General features: G+C 54.1%; 6 protein-coding genes across 6 annotated transcripts; 5 read left to right on the forward strand and 1 right to left on the reverse strand.

Annotated features, from left to right (window-relative positions):
* Positions 1 to 1416: 1416 nt before the first annotated feature.
* SMAC4_12974 (uncharacterized protein) lies at positions 1417 to 1590 on the forward strand (the record flags this gene model as incomplete). Its single annotated transcript, XM_066091194.1, has 1 exon — positions 1417 to 1590. One exon carries the CDS (start codon positions 1417 to 1419, stop codon positions 1588 to 1590), a length of 174 nt encoding a protein of 57 aa, XP_065945588.1.
* A 936-nt stretch (positions 1591 to 2526) lies between these two features.
* SMAC4_13049 (uncharacterized protein) lies at positions 2527 to 3846 on the forward strand (the record flags this gene model as incomplete). The annotated part of the gene is made up of 1 exon (XM_066091231.1): positions 2527 to 3846. One exon carries the CDS (start codon positions 2527 to 2529, stop codon positions 3844 to 3846), a length of 1320 nt encoding a protein of 439 aa, XP_065945589.1.
* A 1628-nt stretch (positions 3847 to 5474) lies between these two features.
* On the reverse strand, positions 5475 to 6602 carry SMAC4_13050 (uncharacterized protein). The gene has a single exon (XM_066091232.1). It carries the CDS (start codon positions 6425 to 6427, stop codon positions 6137 to 6139), a length of 291 nt encoding a protein of 96 aa, XP_065945590.1. The 5' UTR covers positions 6428 to 6602; the 3' UTR covers positions 5475 to 6136.
* A 3185-nt stretch (positions 6603 to 9787) lies between these two features.
* On the forward strand, positions 9788 to 10666 carry SMAC4_13051 (uncharacterized protein). Its single transcript, XM_066091233.1, has 2 exons — positions 9788 to 10120; positions 10197 to 10666. The coding sequence occupies exons 1-2, from the start codon at positions 9842 to 9844 to the stop codon at positions 10245 to 10247; spliced, it is 330 nt and encodes a 109-aa protein (XP_065945591.1). The 5' UTR covers positions 9788 to 9841; the 3' UTR covers positions 10248 to 10666.
* Positions 10667 to 10948: 282 nt separating this feature from the next.
* SMAC4_13052 (uncharacterized protein) lies at positions 10949 to 11251 on the forward strand (the record flags this gene model as incomplete). The annotated part of the gene is made up of 1 exon (XM_066091234.1): positions 10949 to 11251. One exon carries the CDS (start codon positions 10949 to 10951, stop codon positions 11249 to 11251), a length of 303 nt encoding a protein of 100 aa, XP_065945592.1.
* Positions 11252 to 13611: 2360 nt separating this feature from the next.
* On the forward strand, positions 13612 to 15540 carry SMAC4_13053 (uncharacterized protein; the record flags this gene model as incomplete). The annotated part of the gene is made up of 2 exons (XM_066091235.1): positions 13612 to 15162; positions 15423 to 15540. The coding sequence occupies 2 exons, from the start codon at positions 13612 to 13614 to the stop codon at positions 15516 to 15518; spliced, it is 1647 nt and encodes a 548-aa protein (XP_065945593.1). The 3' UTR covers positions 15519 to 15540.
* Positions 15541 to 16078: the final 538 nt, after the last annotated feature.

Below are 16078 nucleotides of genomic sequence, written 5' to 3' on the forward strand. Positions count from 1 at the left end.
CGTCCATTTCGTTCCGTTATGGGCTGTCTTGATCTTCTCTAACATTGCCTTCTGTTCGTTGCGCCAGTTTTCGAGGTCGAAGAACTTGTCCAAAAAACCCCCTACACGGCGGAAGGTGCAGTTTTTGATCTCGTGGAACAGTTCCTTTTCCACCACCTCGCACGTTGCACTATCAGCAAGCCGATTCGAACTGGTCTTGACAGGCGTTCCTTTGAACGTAGACGGAACTGTGGGGCGAAGACGGGGAGTGCGGGGAGTCAAGGTGTCGAGGAGACTGAAGACGGCAGCCCAAATGGCAGTGTCGTTGGAGTTGTCGACGACAAGGCGGACGAGAGGGCGAAATGGGTCGAGGTTCGCTATCTTCCCTCCTTGGACATTCTGTCGCAGGTCCAATAGTCTGAGTGCCACGCTACCGTCTCCATCGGAAGAGGGAAGGTTGAATGCTGCGGGAGATCCGACAAGCGCCAGTAAAAGGGATGCAATAGATTCCCGGTACGCATCGTCGGCTTCGTTGGCGTCGCGCAATTTGTCTCGAACGCGGTCAAGTGTATCACCGAGCGGGCGTTCGGAAATGATCTCCTTCTGTTCTTCTAAAAGAGTCATTTTGAGAAAGGACGTGCTGGGAATTACTAATTGTGTGGAAAATGGATGGGCAATGAAGATGGTAAACAAACAATGCTGGTTATTGAAAGAAGAGTTGGAGTAAACAAAGACCCACTATTTATGGACCCAGACATTGGCGCGATAGACCACGTGATGCTGGGAACTATTGGGTTCCCTAGTTAGCTGGCTAGGTCCGTGAATGGGATATTCAAATCACTAACAGGAATGGGTGCGATTTTCACCAAAATCTCCTACGGTTCTGCACATGACATTAACACCACTGATTGGTTCCAATGATTCTTTGGCCTTACTTACCGTTTTCATTGCCTTTGCCATCGAGTGCACCGTTCCACTTACACCAAGCAGGCTGTTGGCAATACAGTGGCTGGCCGTCTTCAAGTCTACTGGTCCGAATCTGGCGTCCAGGGTACATAGGAATATGATCCGTATGTGGGCCCCACTCTCCTCTGAATCTGGGCCGTTACCTGGCCACCCGAGCCACTCTTTCGTTTGTGACCCACTCTTTGAGTTAAGTGCATTATGGAGCCTTCGAACACTCACTCCATGCAAGGCCTCATTGTATTCTTCTTCTCCCCTTCAAACTACTTTTGGCGAATGCAGTTATTTATCATTCCATTTTACTTTCTCCAACCAAGCCGCCAATCAATCATTTTCCTAACCTATTGTTCCCAACGTCTCAACCGTCCGCCAATCTGACAGTTGACCACGTGATAAGACTAGACGCGACATTTCACGAAACGCGACCTTCGCCCCCTTCTATAGCCGCGTCTCAAGAACATCATCACCATCGCCATGACGGATCGGGCTCAGGCGCTCATCCTCGGTCAGGAACAGATCATCCGACAACATCCCATCGGCACAGGCCTAGATGCCTTCCGTGCTTCGTTCGAATCAGTCTGTAAAGACAGGGCAATCTCCTGTCCTACGCCAGACGCGCTCCGTCAGCTGGACAAAAAAGGTGAGTGAGACAGGCCCACGTTGCCGAGATGCCCATCTAACCATTGTTTAGATTACCAGGAGCTTGCGTTTAGTCTTCTGTCAACAATTCTAATCCTCCCCACTACCCGTCTTCTTCCTTCGAATACGGGCCGTGGCACCCTTCTCGACGATGTGTTGAGATGCCTACCCGTCCTCACCCCCAGCAATTTGTACAACTTCGACTCGGACCAATTCGAACCACTTCTGAATGCAGTCCTCGCCAATAAGCCCGACGATGAGATCTGGCGCCAAGTGTACTGTGCCGTTACCGAAACCACCCCGCCTCCCCGACCGACAGCATCTTACCTTCTTCAAACTCCGTGGTCTATCAACACGAGCAGCTTCGCAAACTCCTCCGAGCTCCGCAAACATGTGGACGTGGTCCTCAAGGATGAGCTCGGCTCCATATACATCGACCTTCCTAACTTCCACGACATCTTTTTCGGTCAGGTGGCGGGTCTAAAGACAGCATCAGAGGCCGTCTTCAACAAGTGCACGGAAGGCAGCGAACCACTCTTCCATAGTGGTTGGCGCGGGTGGCCGACAGATGCGAACCAGGACCGTGTCATGGACTGGTTTGCAGAACTGAGCGAGAAACTGTCAGTGTTTGCAGAAGAGTACCATCCGAATCGGACACCGACGCCGCGACGAAGGCTGCTGGTACAACCCAACAAACCGATCCGTGGCTCGATAGCGGAACGCAAAGTGGACGTCGGCTTCGTGGATGATTCAAAGGCTGGAAAGGATACTCCATGGCGCTGGTCGCATATTCTCGTACCGGGCGAGCTGAAGAGCAATCCTTCTGCCGATATAGCGTCAAAGGCATGGCTCGATCTTGGGAGGTACGCGAGGGAAGTATCCGGTGCTCAAGATACGCTGGACAATCGTCGCTTTGTCTTGGGATTTACCATCTGTGGATCACTCATGAGGATATGGGAGTTTGATCGGCTCGGGGCCATCGCATCGGAACAGTTCAATATCAACACGGAGGGCTTAAAGTTCGTATCAACGGTCCTCGCGTTTCTCTGGATGAGCGAGGAGGAGCTTGGGTTCGACCCATCTATTATAAAGGAGAATGACAATCGGTTCGTCCAGATCAAGAGTAATGACTCAACAGAGCGTCTTATCATCGATAAAGTCATGCTACGCGCATGTTGTATATCCGGCCGGGCAACGACCTGCTGGAAGGCCCATCCCCAGGGAGACCCGCAGACGCCACTAGTCATCAAGGATTCCTGGCAGTACCCTGAGCGCGACGAGGAAGGGGAGCTGCTGCGAGATGCGACTGATAAAGGGGTGGTGAACGTAGCTCGATACTATCACCACGAGACGGTCCAGGTGCGCGGAACCGATGACGATGTCCGAAGCAACGTTCGGGGAGGAATAGATGTTAGTAAGGCGAAGAAGTACAGGCCGGAACGCTCGACGCCGCCGACCAGGACGGTTACGGCTAGTGCCTCACGGAAAGGCCGCAGTACTAGCATGGCTGGCAAGAAACGGTCATCTAGCCAAACCGACGCCGCTTTACCCTCCAGCAAGCGGTCCTGTACGACCCAGGCTAGCAGTGATGCGCTGCAAAATCGGGTACATCGGCGAGTCATTGTTCGCGACTATGGCCAACCCATCTATAAGGCAAGCTCCCGAGTGGCCCTACTTGCTGCGTTGGAAGGCTGCATTGACGGACACGAGTCCCTATGGAGAACGGCCGGCCTCCTTCACAGAGACATCTCCATTAACAACCTTATGATCAATGAAGACGACAACAACCCTTCCTGGCCTTCATTCTTAATCGACCTAGATCTTGCTGTCAGAAAGGAACGAGAAGGTGCCTCTGGAGCAAAGGGCATAACCGGCACCAGGGCGTTCATGGCAATTGGGGTCCTTCTGGGCGAACAACATTCCTTCATGCACGATCTTGAATCATTCTTTTGGGTCCTGTTCTGGATCTGCGTCCACTACGACGGCCCAAACAAGAGCAGGGTTGTTAGCAAGTTTGACAAGTGGAACTATTGCGACCTGGAATCATTGGCAGAGTCGAAGAAGGGGCAAGTGGCTGATGAAGGAGATTTCATCAAATCCGCAGAAGTGCACTTCACGCCATACTACCAGCCGTTGGTACCTTGGGTCAACAAACTACGGAGAGAAGTATTTCCGAACGGTGGGAGGTGGAAAAAAGAGAACGAGGGATTGTATGATCGGATGAGGGGGATTCTTGGGGAAGCCCGAAATGATCCAAATGTATAACGCAGAGATAGCTTCGAAAATTAGTGTAATTAGCAGAGAGAATTATACATAGTGATCTGCGCGCACGGCTTCCAGCTCCTCCAAACCGAGCGCGAGCAACAGCAGTCTCTTGCCCAAGTCGCAGCCAGGTTTCAGCAAGTCGTAACTAACGTTTAACATCCATCCTAAACTGTCTCACTCCTATATTTACTTCCCAAATATTATTGAGACGAGCTAAGCTGACCCTGAGATCTAGGTTCCCATTGCGCCCTGGTTTGATGACGAGAAGATGAAGCAGCTGGGTCTCTACCAGTCTGTGGCGCTGACACATGACATTGAAGGTTTCCTTATCTATTTCATAACTAACTACTTGGAGAACTACGACAGCACATAGGGATTATACAGCTTGCTGGGGATTGACGCTTGGCAATCCGGCCAATACGTTTACACCGCGACGCGCCACCGCGCAAGAGAAAAAGAGAACGCGACACACACTTCAAGCCGAGCAAGAAGTCTGCAACGTGCTGGGCACAACAGGGAAGCTCAAGCCACCCCTGCTGACAGTCTCTACCGGCAACTGCAATCGTACGCCGACAATAAGAAGAAATATCGACAAGCCGATCGGATACCAGCCTCTAATCAAGGTTGTACGTGTAAGTAGCCACGTCATTGGAGATGAAGTTTTATAATGACAGATGTACTGACTTGAGCTCTGACTTGATACAGACAGATACTGTGTTGTTGTTGTTGTTGTTGTTGTTGTTGTTGTTGTTGTTGTTGTTGTTGTTGTTATTTTTAACGTCTACTTCCGCCTCCCGTAGGGCATGTGACAAGGGCAGTGTTCTGGGCTTGGAACAGTAGTTCAATTCCGCTGATAAACTACTTTGGTCCCGAAGGCCTTGTTGAATCCTCTGAAGCCTTTCCATCCAGGCCGGGCTTCAAGGCCTTCTTATGCCAAAGAGGTTTGGTGCGTACTAAGGTACGTACCAAGCTTTGTTGCTTGAGGCCTCAGGGTATCTATCTAGCGATCTTCATACATGTGGATCTTCCTGAGTGCCTTCAACCATTCTACTTCCTTCTTCTGGCGCCGATCCTCGTTCGGTCGCTCTAATCCTTGCTTGGTTGCTGTGATCGCTTCTGTGATGACTGGGGATTACCTCATCTCGCTTACTACTAGCGTCGTCGGCAGTTCGGTGGTTGGCTCGCTAGCCTGAAGGCGTCGAGAGGGGCTTGGGTGAGCGATGCTGGTAGCTGAGAGTCTGGCCAAAGCGAGGTTGAGCCTCGCGGCCTGCGGCCACCGGGCATTCATGAGGCTGATGTCAGGCATTGAGACTCTGCTAAGCCTCGGCAACCCTAACCCAGAACTATGGGCAAATGTCCGTGTGACAGGGCATGAGACGTGCCACATCGGTAAACCTAGCGTACAAAATTAAGAGAAATACCCTGGTGCGCCCTTGAGGCGCCCAGTGTCCTTATTGTCCACCAAACCATTAATTCGAGGGCAACCCGAGGCCTATTGCCAGTGTAAATCGTGTGTTGCCCGTAGCGTAAACGCCACCCAACACCTTCAATCGAATCGCCCAGTGGGCGAGCCGCCAGTCTATGGCGGGACCCGTAGAACAAAGGAAAAGACATAAGAAAGGGCAAAATCACTCCTCCCCGCTCTCGCTCTCGCTCTCGCTCTCCCCCTTCCGCAAGGCCTCTTCCCGTCTCCTTACGCGGTAAACTAGCCTGTCCAAGTCTACCGTAACCCTCTCGATGTCGTGGCCGCGCCCAATCTCCACTCCTTCACCCTGTAGAAACCCGGTAACGTTATCAGCGGTGCCCCCGTCGTCGATGTGCTGTTGCCAGAGTGTCTGGCGCCAAGCCTTTCTCGTGCAAGTCCACGAAAAGAAGTGGGAGGTCTGTATTCTAGCAATAAATTGTTGCCAATAAATACCGATAGCAAGGGAGAGATTCGCCCGCGTAGCCGCTTCGCCTGTGACCGGGGAAACCGCATGTGCCTTCCTGCAGAAGAAGGGATGGAAGGGGTTCTTCCAGCTTCCACAGAAGCACGACGGCAGGGCGTCCTCGTGTTCGAAGCGCTCGTGGTAGTCCTTGAAATCCCCGTGGCCAGACCTGGCCGCGAGGAGGTGGTGTAAAGAGCGTCTGTCCAACTCTTTTAGTTCGTCGTTAGGCTTGATAGAGACCCCCAGCCTGTAGTCTGCATACAACTCTGGCTTGTTCACGGCCCACCATGCCTTGAAATCCGTGCGAGCCTCCCTTTTGGAAAGCCGCCTTGAGTGCGCAAGGGTAGCTAGGCCTTGATTAACTACCTCTCCCTCTTCAGCACCCGCCTTAGCGAATTCGTCAGCAATCTCGTTGCCCGTGATGCCCTTGTGGCCAGGTACCCAGCGGACGTCCACCAGACTGGGGCCGTAGCCCTTGCGGGTGGCACGGAAATCAAGGAAAGCCGCTTGTGATGACGCAGCTGGGGTTCCCCGGAGCCCTCTAATGACGGACGTGTTATCGAGGCATACCGTAATGCGTGGCCGGGCCTGTGCCTCTGGAAAGAGCGCCACAGCGGCCTTGAGACCGTGCCGCGCCCCTTCCGCCTCCGCATCAAAGACTTCCGCCTGTTCTAATTGACCGCATCCGCGGCCAAGTTCTGTCTGTCCTTGGAAGATTACGTAGCCAAAGCCTACGCACTCGCCCTCTGGTCTTTCTTCTTCAGCATCCGGGTCCTCCGCGTACAATGAGACATGCCATATCGGTGAAACTAGCGATTAATCCGAGGGCAACCTGAGGTTTATTGCCAGTGTAAATCATGTGTTATCCGTAGCGTAAACGCGGCCCAGCACCTCCAATCGAATTGCCCAGTGAGCGAGCAGCCAGTATGTGACGGGACCCGTAGAGCTAAGGAAAGGACAAAAGAAAGGGTAAAATCACTCCTCTCCACTCTCGCTCTCGCTCTCGCTCTCCTCCTCCCGTAAGGCCTCCTCCCATCTCCTTACACGGTGAACTAGCCTGTCCAAGTCCACCATAACCCTCTCAATGTCGTGGTCGTGGCCAACCTCCACCCCTTCACTCCGTAAAAACCCCGTGAGGTTATCGGCGGTGCCCCCGTTATCGATGTGCTGTTGCCAGAGTGACTGGCGCCATGCCTTTCTCGTGCAAGTCCACGAAAAGAAGTGCGAGGTTTGGATCCTAGCGATGAAGCGCTGCCAGTAAATCCCAATAGCAAGGGAGAGATTCTCCCGCGTAGCTGCTTCGCCTGTGACTTGGGAAATCGCATATGCCTTCCTACAGTGGAAGGGGTGGAAAAGGGGTCTTCCAGCTGCCACAATAGCATGTCCGCAGCGCGTCCTCTTGCTCGAACCTTTCATGATAGTTCTTGAAATCACCGTGGCCAGACCTGGCCGCGAGGAGGTGTGTGTAAAGACCGTCTGTCCAACTCTTTTAGTTCGTCGTTAGGCTTGAGGGAGACCCCCAGCCGGTAGTCTGCATAAGACTCTGGCTTGTTCGCGGCCCACCATGCCTTGAAATCCGTACGCGCCTCCCTCTTAGCAAGCCGCCTTGAGTGCCCAAGGGTAGCCAAGCCTTCATTGACTACCTCTTCCCCTTCAGCACCTGCCTTAGCAAACTTGTCAGCAATCTCGTTGCCCGTGATGCCTTTGTGGCAAGGAACCCAGCGGGGCAAATGTCCGTGTGACGAAGGAAAGGAGGATGTGCGTGGAGGACTGGCTATATGGGCAAGAGCCAAGACAAGCCCAGTCCGTGTGCGCGGACGTGCATTGTGACAATGTCACAGGCTAAACCCGGTGACAACTGGGCAGTCACGGGTTAATACTGTAGCATCTGGACCGCACAGGACCTGCAAAAGGAGAGTCAAAGGATGGAAGTCTTGCTTCTTCAAAATGACATACGTCATCTTGACAACAGCAGAAGGTACCAGAATCTACAGAATTCCTATAAATTTACCTGTCCTCCCAAACCCTTCTGGTGGCACGCTAGAAAAAAGAAATAAAGAGAAAGAAATTAAAGATGTGACAAGAGCAGTGTTCTGGGCTTGAAACAGTAGTTCAATTCCGCTGATAAACTACTTTGGTCTCGAAGGCCTTGTTGAATCCTTTCAAGCCTTTCATCCAGGCTGGACTTCCTGGCCTTCTTATGCCAAAGCCTTCCTTCCTTCCAATAGGTACGTACATCTTCCTATCGGCCTAATCTGGCCGCAAAGCCACAATGCATCTATCTAGTGTGCACTATTGTGCTTACATGTGGGTCTTCCTAAATAGCTTCCTTCAGTGTTCTTCCTTCATGGCCTGGCTAGCGCGGCCTAGCGTGGAGGCAGTGCAGGCGGCAGTTGTGTCGTTGGCTGGAATACGCCGAAGACGCTAAGGGTACTGAGGGGATTCCGGGTAAGTCGTGCCGTTGGAGGAACAGATCTCCCGAAGGTGAGTGTAGCCTAGTTGCTTGAGACATCCAGCCGTGTGGCAAGGCTTGGGGTTCAGCCGTGCGGCTCTTGGGGAGATTAGTGGTATTGTCGAATGTCCGTGTGACAAAAGACGACATGGAATACATTATATGTCTTGTGAGAAGCTAATAAACCAAACCAGTCCCAATGCGCAGGTAATGGATATCATCCGTCTCTGAACGTTATAACGAGACGGTCGGTAATTCGGTGGTAGCCAAAGTACGTTCTGGCCGTTGCAAGTAATCCAAGACTTATCTTGTCCTAAGCTATAGCCATGGCTCTCTGAATTACCTACCAAGCCATAGCCATCCGGCGAGAAGGCCACGGAATTAACCCAGTCGCTATGGCTTTCGAGGGTTTGGAGGCAGCTCCCCAACGCCGGATCCCAGATCTTGATCGTGTGTTCATATGAACCGGACGCCAGCCGCTGGCCATCCGGCGAGAAGGCCACTGAGCGAACCCAGCCGCTATGGCCTTCGAGGGTTTGGAGGCAGCTCCCCGACGCCGGATCCCAGATCTTGATCGTGTGGTCCCCTGAACCGGACGCCAGCCGCTGGCCATCCGGCGAGAAGGTCACGGAGCGAACCGAGCCGCTATGGCCTTCGAGGGTTTGGAGGCAGCTCCCCGACGCCGGATCCCAGATCTTGATCGTGTGGTCATCTGAACCGGACGCCAGCCGCTGGCCATCCGGCGAGAAGACCACGGAGTCAACCAAGCCGCTATGGCCTTCTAGGGTTTGGAGGCAGGCATTCCAATCCAATTCTACAGCCGGCTTAGTTCGAATCCATTCAGGTTCTTCTGCCCTGAAATTCCTCTTTATCAAACTACCGCTTGGAGCAAATACAAGCGCTGAGATGTATGCCTGAGTGGAGCTTGCTCTATTATTGACTTATTTGATAGAGCAAACCGGTAAGCATCCCAAACAAGCTTAGATAACTGTGATGGATTGTTACCTCCCTATATCTTTAGTTATGTTGAAGCCATCACATTCTTTGGCGTTTCTGTCTAAGTGGATACGATTCACACATAGCTACCCTGTATATAAACCACGTCGGACTCCGTCCTCCCTGTTCTGTTCTCTCTCTCTCTTCTAACCTAATCAATACACGAAATTCACTCCCACACTCAATGCCACTTGTGGTGTATCATTCCGTTACCTCCAACAAGTTAGACCAAGTTTCTAATGCGGAGTTAGACTTGTACTCACTAGCAGGCCCTCGAGTTTTCTAATAGCAACAACGCCCGCAGGCATATCTTGGAGTAGACTTAGAGCTTCCAGCCAGTAAAGGTACTTCGTCTCCAAAAATGTATGGACAACCTCCTCAGCCCGTAAAGGATCATGCCGTTTTGTGTTCGTGTCAGAAACCGAGTCACACAAGTGATCAACCCAGTAGACGCACGAGTACCGCACCGTCGCTAGCGGGTCCGGACGCCCCATCTTCCTCCTACAACAAAAACCCTTGGCGCCAAGCGTTAGTGCTAACTCTTGGTTGTCCGCAAAATCACTAACACCACCTAAATCGCCGTTTTCACGGTCGATATCCAAACATTCACAACATCAAAATGTCTACGCCTTCGCCCTCTGGGCCCCCCCAAACACCGCCGCCGGCTATAATACCGGTTACACCTCTGCCGGACTCCATTTTCGTCCTGCCCCCGCCCTCCACGACGGCGCAGTCGGCCAAGAGAGCCCGAACTGCTGACGAGGAAGCCCGTCCTGCCCACGCCACCACCGCCACCTCTGCTGCTTCCGGCCCCATCACGTCTTTCGCTGAGACCCTCATCTCTGAAGCTCTCGCCAAAGCGGAGAAAAACTCTGCCTCACCTCCCTCGCCCACCCCGGTTACGTCTGCCCCAGCCGCCAAAAAGGCCTCCACTCCCTCTGCCAGCAAGGGAAAGGGACCCATCTCCTACGCAGAAGCTGCCGCCCGCGGCACAGATTCCACCTCCGCCTCCCGCTCCGCTTTGAACTCCCAATCCAGCCTCACCCGTAAGGCTGCCGTACCCCAAAGTGACGGCCGCGTCTTTCTTCGACTTGATAGGGACTCCCCTTTCGTCAACACAGATGCCTTTGCTATTCGCAAAGAAGTGCAAACATCCCTCCGCCTCGCCCCCGCCGACATCCCTGGCTGCCATAAGGTCCCTACTGGTTTTGCCCTCGTGCCCAAGGACGACGCTGTCCGACAGACCCTCATGGCCCATAAGGACGAGATTAGTGCCCGTTTTGGTTGCGTCCAAGTCGAAGTGCCCAAGAAATGGGTCACCTATGCCGTCCAGAATGTGCCTATGACCATGCGATTCGGTATGGTCCCTGTAGACACAACCACCGCCATTAAGGACGAGGTTCTCGTCCAAACCGGCCAAGAGCCTGTCGCCCTCCGTCCCTCCCAGTCCTACCACCCTGGCGAGGCCTATGCTACCTGGCTTATCTCTTTTGATAGGCCTGTCTCTCCCTTCCGCCTTTTCGACGTTAGCAACGTCAGCCGCCTCGTCCAGAAACGCCGCCCACTGGACCAATGCACCGAATGCTTTGGGTGGCATGGACGTAGAGGGTGCGCTCGCGCTGCTAAATGCCCACAATGCGGACGTACTGCTCACGGAGAATGTGACTGTCACACTCAATGCGCCAACTGCTGTGGCCCTTTTGAGTCCACCCACGTCGAGTGTCCTATGCGCCCGAGACGCCAAAGAGATACCATCATCCGCCCAACACCTCATCAGCAGCGAGAGATTCGCCAGAAAGGTGGCACTCTCTTCACCGAGAAATACAACCGCGCCGCCCCCTCCAACAACCGGGAAAATACCCCCACGTCTCCCGACGAGCTGTCCAAATCCAACAGCTCTGACCAAAGCCAGCCCCCAGCTGATGAGGACATGATAGTAGTCCAGTTGAGCGAGTACGCCTCCTCGGATAACGCAGTCCGTCGTTCTAGCCGCCACAAAACGCCCTCCAAGAGGGCCGACGGCCAATGAGTAGACACTCAACCCCCTCTCGTGATAGCCTGAACAATTCCAGACTGCGTGTCCTTCAGGCTAATGTAGCACGAGCACGCGACACGCACGAAATTGCCCTCCAAGCTGCTAGTGAGGCTGGAGCGGACGTGATTATGATCCAAGAGCCACGAGTGTGGTTCCACGAGGGCCGCTTTGGTATTCCCGGGCACTCCCTCTACGCTCTTTACACACCTGTCCGCACATGGACAAGTGAGACTACTACCCACCCACGCGTCGCCACGTACGTTCGTAGGGAAATGGCAGCAGGAGGGTTCACTCTCGGCCATACCAGAGATCTGCTATGGGTAGAGACGCAGGGTGTCACCTTCGTTAACATTTACCGCCGGTCAAACGATACTTCGGCCCTCGAGCTACTGCAAAATTGGCAACCAACGACAAGGACACTCCTCGCTGGCGACTTCAATGCCAAACACCACTCCTGGCAACCTGGCGCGGAAACATCAGAGAGTGCCACGCGAATTGTGGACTACGTTACAGAGCATGGCCTGGATTTGCTGACGGCCCCTGGTGTTCCTACCCACAACTGCGGTAATACTATCGACCTTACCTTCTCGAACATACCACTCTGCTCAACAAGAATTGCCCCAGAGGCGGACTGCGGCTCTGACCACCAAGTCTGCATTACGGACATTCCTATCCAACCGGTAGAGCCTCCTCGCCGTCGACTGGTCCTTCGCGAAGACCCAGAGGCTATTAAACTATTTGCCGAAAACGTCTCGTTTCTCATGGGTCTGGTCCCGCTCCTCCCTTCAGGCGAGAACTCCCCGGAAAGGCTCGACGAGCTCGCCGAGGCCCTCTGCAACGTCCTTACAGAGGCCCTCCAAATCTCTTGCAGGCCATCAAGACCTGAGAAAAACGCAAAGTGGTGGAATAAAACGTGCGCGCAGGCCTCCAGAATGTTCCGCAACTATCGACACAACAATCCGAATCCCATCCCCCAGCGGATAGAAGCTCTTCGGCAGGAGTTTAAGAGGATAGTCAGAGAAGCAAAGCAGCTGTTCTTCGATGACCTTATCACGAAAGCGCGAGACGACAAGGACATTTTTCGGATCGTGGCGTGGCACAAGCCCCGCGACCGGATGGAGGCCCCCCCACTAGTCATCAATGGGCAGACCGTGATCGAGCCAGAAGCCAAAGCGGAGGCACTCCGCACGGCCCTTCTAGAAAGGAACAGCGAAGAGGAAGACCTCGAAACTGGCTGGGTACCCACGGTACCACGCCGTCGCCTACCCTGGTCGTCCGTCGTACACGCGGATGAAGTCTACAAAACACTTTGCGGTTCTGGCAACACGTCCCCCGGCACCGACGGTATTACCGTCCGTATGTTGAAAGCATCCTGGGAAGCGATCAAAGACCCTGTCCTGCGGCTCTATCAGGGCTGCGTCGCTACCGGCTACCACCCCCAAGTCTTCCGACAGGCGGAAGTGGTTATGATACCGAAACCTGGGAAAGACCAAACGACGGCCAAGGGATGGCGGCCCATCTCACTCCTGTCCTGCCTCGGAAAAGGCATCGAACGCCTTATTGGCAAGCGGATTGCTTGGACGGCCATTTCTAACGGGGTCTTGAATCCCCAGCAGGCTGGCGCCCTTCCAAGGCGTTCGGCCGTTGACATTGTGGAAGCTCTGTTTCACGATATCGAAGCTGCACTCGACAAGGGACTCGTTGCTGCACTTGTAGCCATGGATGTCAAAGGCGCCTTTGATGCCGTGCTAGTGAATAGGCTGGTCTTACGTTTGCGGGAGCAAGGGTGGCCGGACTGCGTGGTTCGCTGGGTTGAGTCTTTTATGACGGACCGCATGGCCTGCGTGCGATACCCAGGGGTGACCACTCCTATGCGCCGTCTCAGATGCGGGCTCCCTCAGGGCTCCCCTGCCTCGCCCATCATCTACTTGCTCTACACAGAGCCGGTCCATCGCCTTGGAGAGAGCGAAGCGCAGCATTTTGGATATGCAGACGACTGTGCAGTTCTTGTTACTGGCACTTCGAACGAAGAGGTCGCAGAGAAGGCCCAACGAGAGCTGGACGCCATGGTCCAATGGGGAGTAGACAACGCTGTGGACTTCTCGCCGGACAAGACCGAAATTCAGTTTTTCTCCAGGAAAAGACAAACTGCGCCTTTCCCAACCATTACACACGGAGGAGTCGAGGTGGCTGCACAGCCGGCAATGCGCTGGCTGGGGATTTGGCTCCACAGCAAGCTGAACTGGAAGCACCACATTGAGCACAGGCTCGCCTCCGCCAAGCAGGTAGTCCGCCACATACGCGGTCTCAACAGAGTCTACCACGGCGCCCCTCCAGGCTCCATGGTGAAGGCTATGAAGGCTGTCGTCCTGCCAAAGGCCCTATTTGGCTCTGAAATCTGGTGGCCAGGCCATAAGAAGCACGCCCTTCATCGTAAACAAGGGGAGTTTCCGCTTGTTAGCAATGGACTGGTGGACCTCGTCCATAAAGTCCAGACTGCGGTTAACATTGCCATCCGCGCCAGCTTACCAGTGTGGAGAACGACGCGCCTTGCCATTCTCTACCGCGAAGCTAGCCTGCCTCCCGTCCCCCTTCTGCTAGAAGCGGCCCGGGGGCGGCACGCTGTGCGCCTCCTCACCTTAGATCCTGCCCACCCGCTCGTCCCGCGTCTTTCGGAACCCCGAATTACGCCGCGCGGCCTGCCTCGCCGCCCTACAACTCTACAGACGGCTGCACAGCTCGCCTTGCCTTTCCCGCGGCCTGTTCTACAGCCGCCCGTCTATAACGGAGACACTCACAAAGATCCAGCGCCCACGTCTAAGGACAGGGCTGCCAAGGATTTCAAAGAATGGCTTCTCCAACGAGATCCCTCGGAGATTGTCGTTTACACCGACGGCTCTATGATAGCTAAGCAGATGGGCCCCCCAGCGCACGCGGAGGACCCCGACGCCGAAGAAAGACCAGAGGGCGAGTGCGTAGGCTTTGGCTACGTAATCTTTCAAGGACAGACAGAACTCGGCCGCGGATGCGGTCAGCTAGAACAAGCGGAAGTTTTCGATGCGGAGGCGGAAGGCGCGCGGCATGGTCTCAAGGCCGCTGTGGCGCTCTTCCCGGAGGCACAGGCCCGACCACGCATTACGATATGCCTTGATAACACGTCCGTCATTAGAGGACTCCGTGGAACCCCAGCTGCGTCGTCACAAGCGGCTTTCCTCGATTTCCGCGCCATCCGAAAGGGCTACGGCCCCAGTTTGGTGGACGTCCGCTGGGTACCCGGCCACAAGGGCATCACGGGCAACGAGATTGCTGACGAGCTCGCTAAGGCGGGCGCCGAAGGAGGAGAGGTAGCCAATGAAGGCTTGGCAACCCTTGCGCACTCAAGGCGGCTTGCTAAGAGGGAGGCGCATACGGATTTCAAGGCATGGTGGGCCGCGAACAAGCCAGAGTCTTATGCAGACTACCGGTTGGGGGTCTCTATCCAGCCTAACGACGAACTAAAAGAGCTGGACAGACGCTCTTTACACCACCTCCTCGCGGCCAGGTCTGGCCATGGGGATTTCAAGGACTACCACGAGCGCTTCGAGCACGAGGACGCCCTGCTGACATGCTTCTGTGGAAGCTGGAAGAATCCCTTCCATCCCTTCTTCTGCAGAAAGGCGTATGCAGTTTCCCCGGTCACGGGCGAAGCGGCTACGCGGGAGAATCTCTCCCTTGCTATTGGAGTTTACTGGCAGCGCTTCATCGCTAGGATCCAGACCTCGCACTTCTTTTCTTGGACTTGCACGAGAAAGGCATGGCGCCAGACCCTCTGGCAACAGCATACTGACGGCGGTGGCGCCGCTGACAACCTTACGGGGTTCTTACGGAGTAGAGGGGTGGAGGTTGGCCATGGCCACGATATTGATGTGACGAACCGTTACAAGCACAGGAGTATTATCGCTGGGATAGAACAATAGAGTAACGGAGTAGTAGCCAAAAGGTACTGGTAGGTTGTGATAGCTATTGCTTGCTGAAGAACCAGGTATAACGAAGGCCGGGAGGCCTTCTTATATACTGGTCTTCAACCCCGTCCCGTGGTCCCGTAGACTCGGGACCTTGGGTCCTATCTGATTGGTCAATCTATCTAGCTTACATGAGGCTCAACGATTGGATCGTAACAATTGAGAGGGTTACGGTGGACGTGGACAGGCTGGTCCACCGTGCAAGGAGACGGGAGGAGGCCTTGCGGGAGGAGAGCTGGAGTGAGAGTGGAGAGGAGTGATTTTGTCATTTCTTCTATCCTTTTCTTTGTGCTACAGGTTCCGTCATATACTGGCGGCTCGCCCACTGGGCGATTCGATTATAAGTGTTGGGCCGCGTTTACGCTATGGGCAACACATGATTCACATTGGCAGTAGGCCTCGGTTTGCCCTCGGACTAATGGTTTTGGTGGACAATTAGGGCACTGCTCTTAATTTTTGTATGCTAGACTCACCGGTGCGGCACGTCTCATGCCCTACGGGAGGCGGAAGTAGACGTTAAAAATAACAACAACAACAACAACCGGGAGCAGCAAAGGAAACCTCCGGACTTAAGCAGCTGCAGAGCCTAGTAAGGCTAAAGAATCATTGGAATCAATCAGTAGTGGTTCTCCCCCTCCCCTCTTCTCCTAAAAAAAATTTAAAAAATTTATTTAGTTATTAAGAGCAAGTGCCTAATTCAATGCAGGTTTGTTTGATTGTGGTTTGGTTCTTCGGCGTCTTCCTGTTCCGCAGCTTTGCCCCGTATGCATTAACTAGTATACAAAGATGTTGGCGGCTGCGCCAACCGTGTTGCAAGCTA

The sequence above is a fragment of the Sordaria macrospora genome, chromosome 1 (genome assembly GCF_033870435.1).
Source record: "Sordaria macrospora chromosome 1, complete sequence".
NCBI classification, from domain to species: Eukaryota; Fungi; Ascomycota; class Sordariomycetes; order Sordariales; family Sordariaceae; genus Sordaria; species Sordaria macrospora.

Excerpts from the sequence above, each read along its gene's own strand:
- SMAC4_13050 (XM_066091232.1), bottom strand. The coding sequence starts at position 6,427 with ATGCGGAGGCGGAAGGGGCGCGGCACGGTCTCAAGGCCGCTGTGGCGC.
- SMAC4_13051 (XM_066091233.1), top strand. The coding sequence starts at position 9,842 with ATGTCTACGCCTTCGCCCTCTGGGCCCCCCCAAACACCGCCGCCGGCT. Across the intron at positions 10,121-10,196 it reads CACCTCCCTCGCCCACCCCG|AAGCTGCCGCCCGCGGCACA; the intron begins GTTACGTCTGCC and ends TCTCCTACGCAG.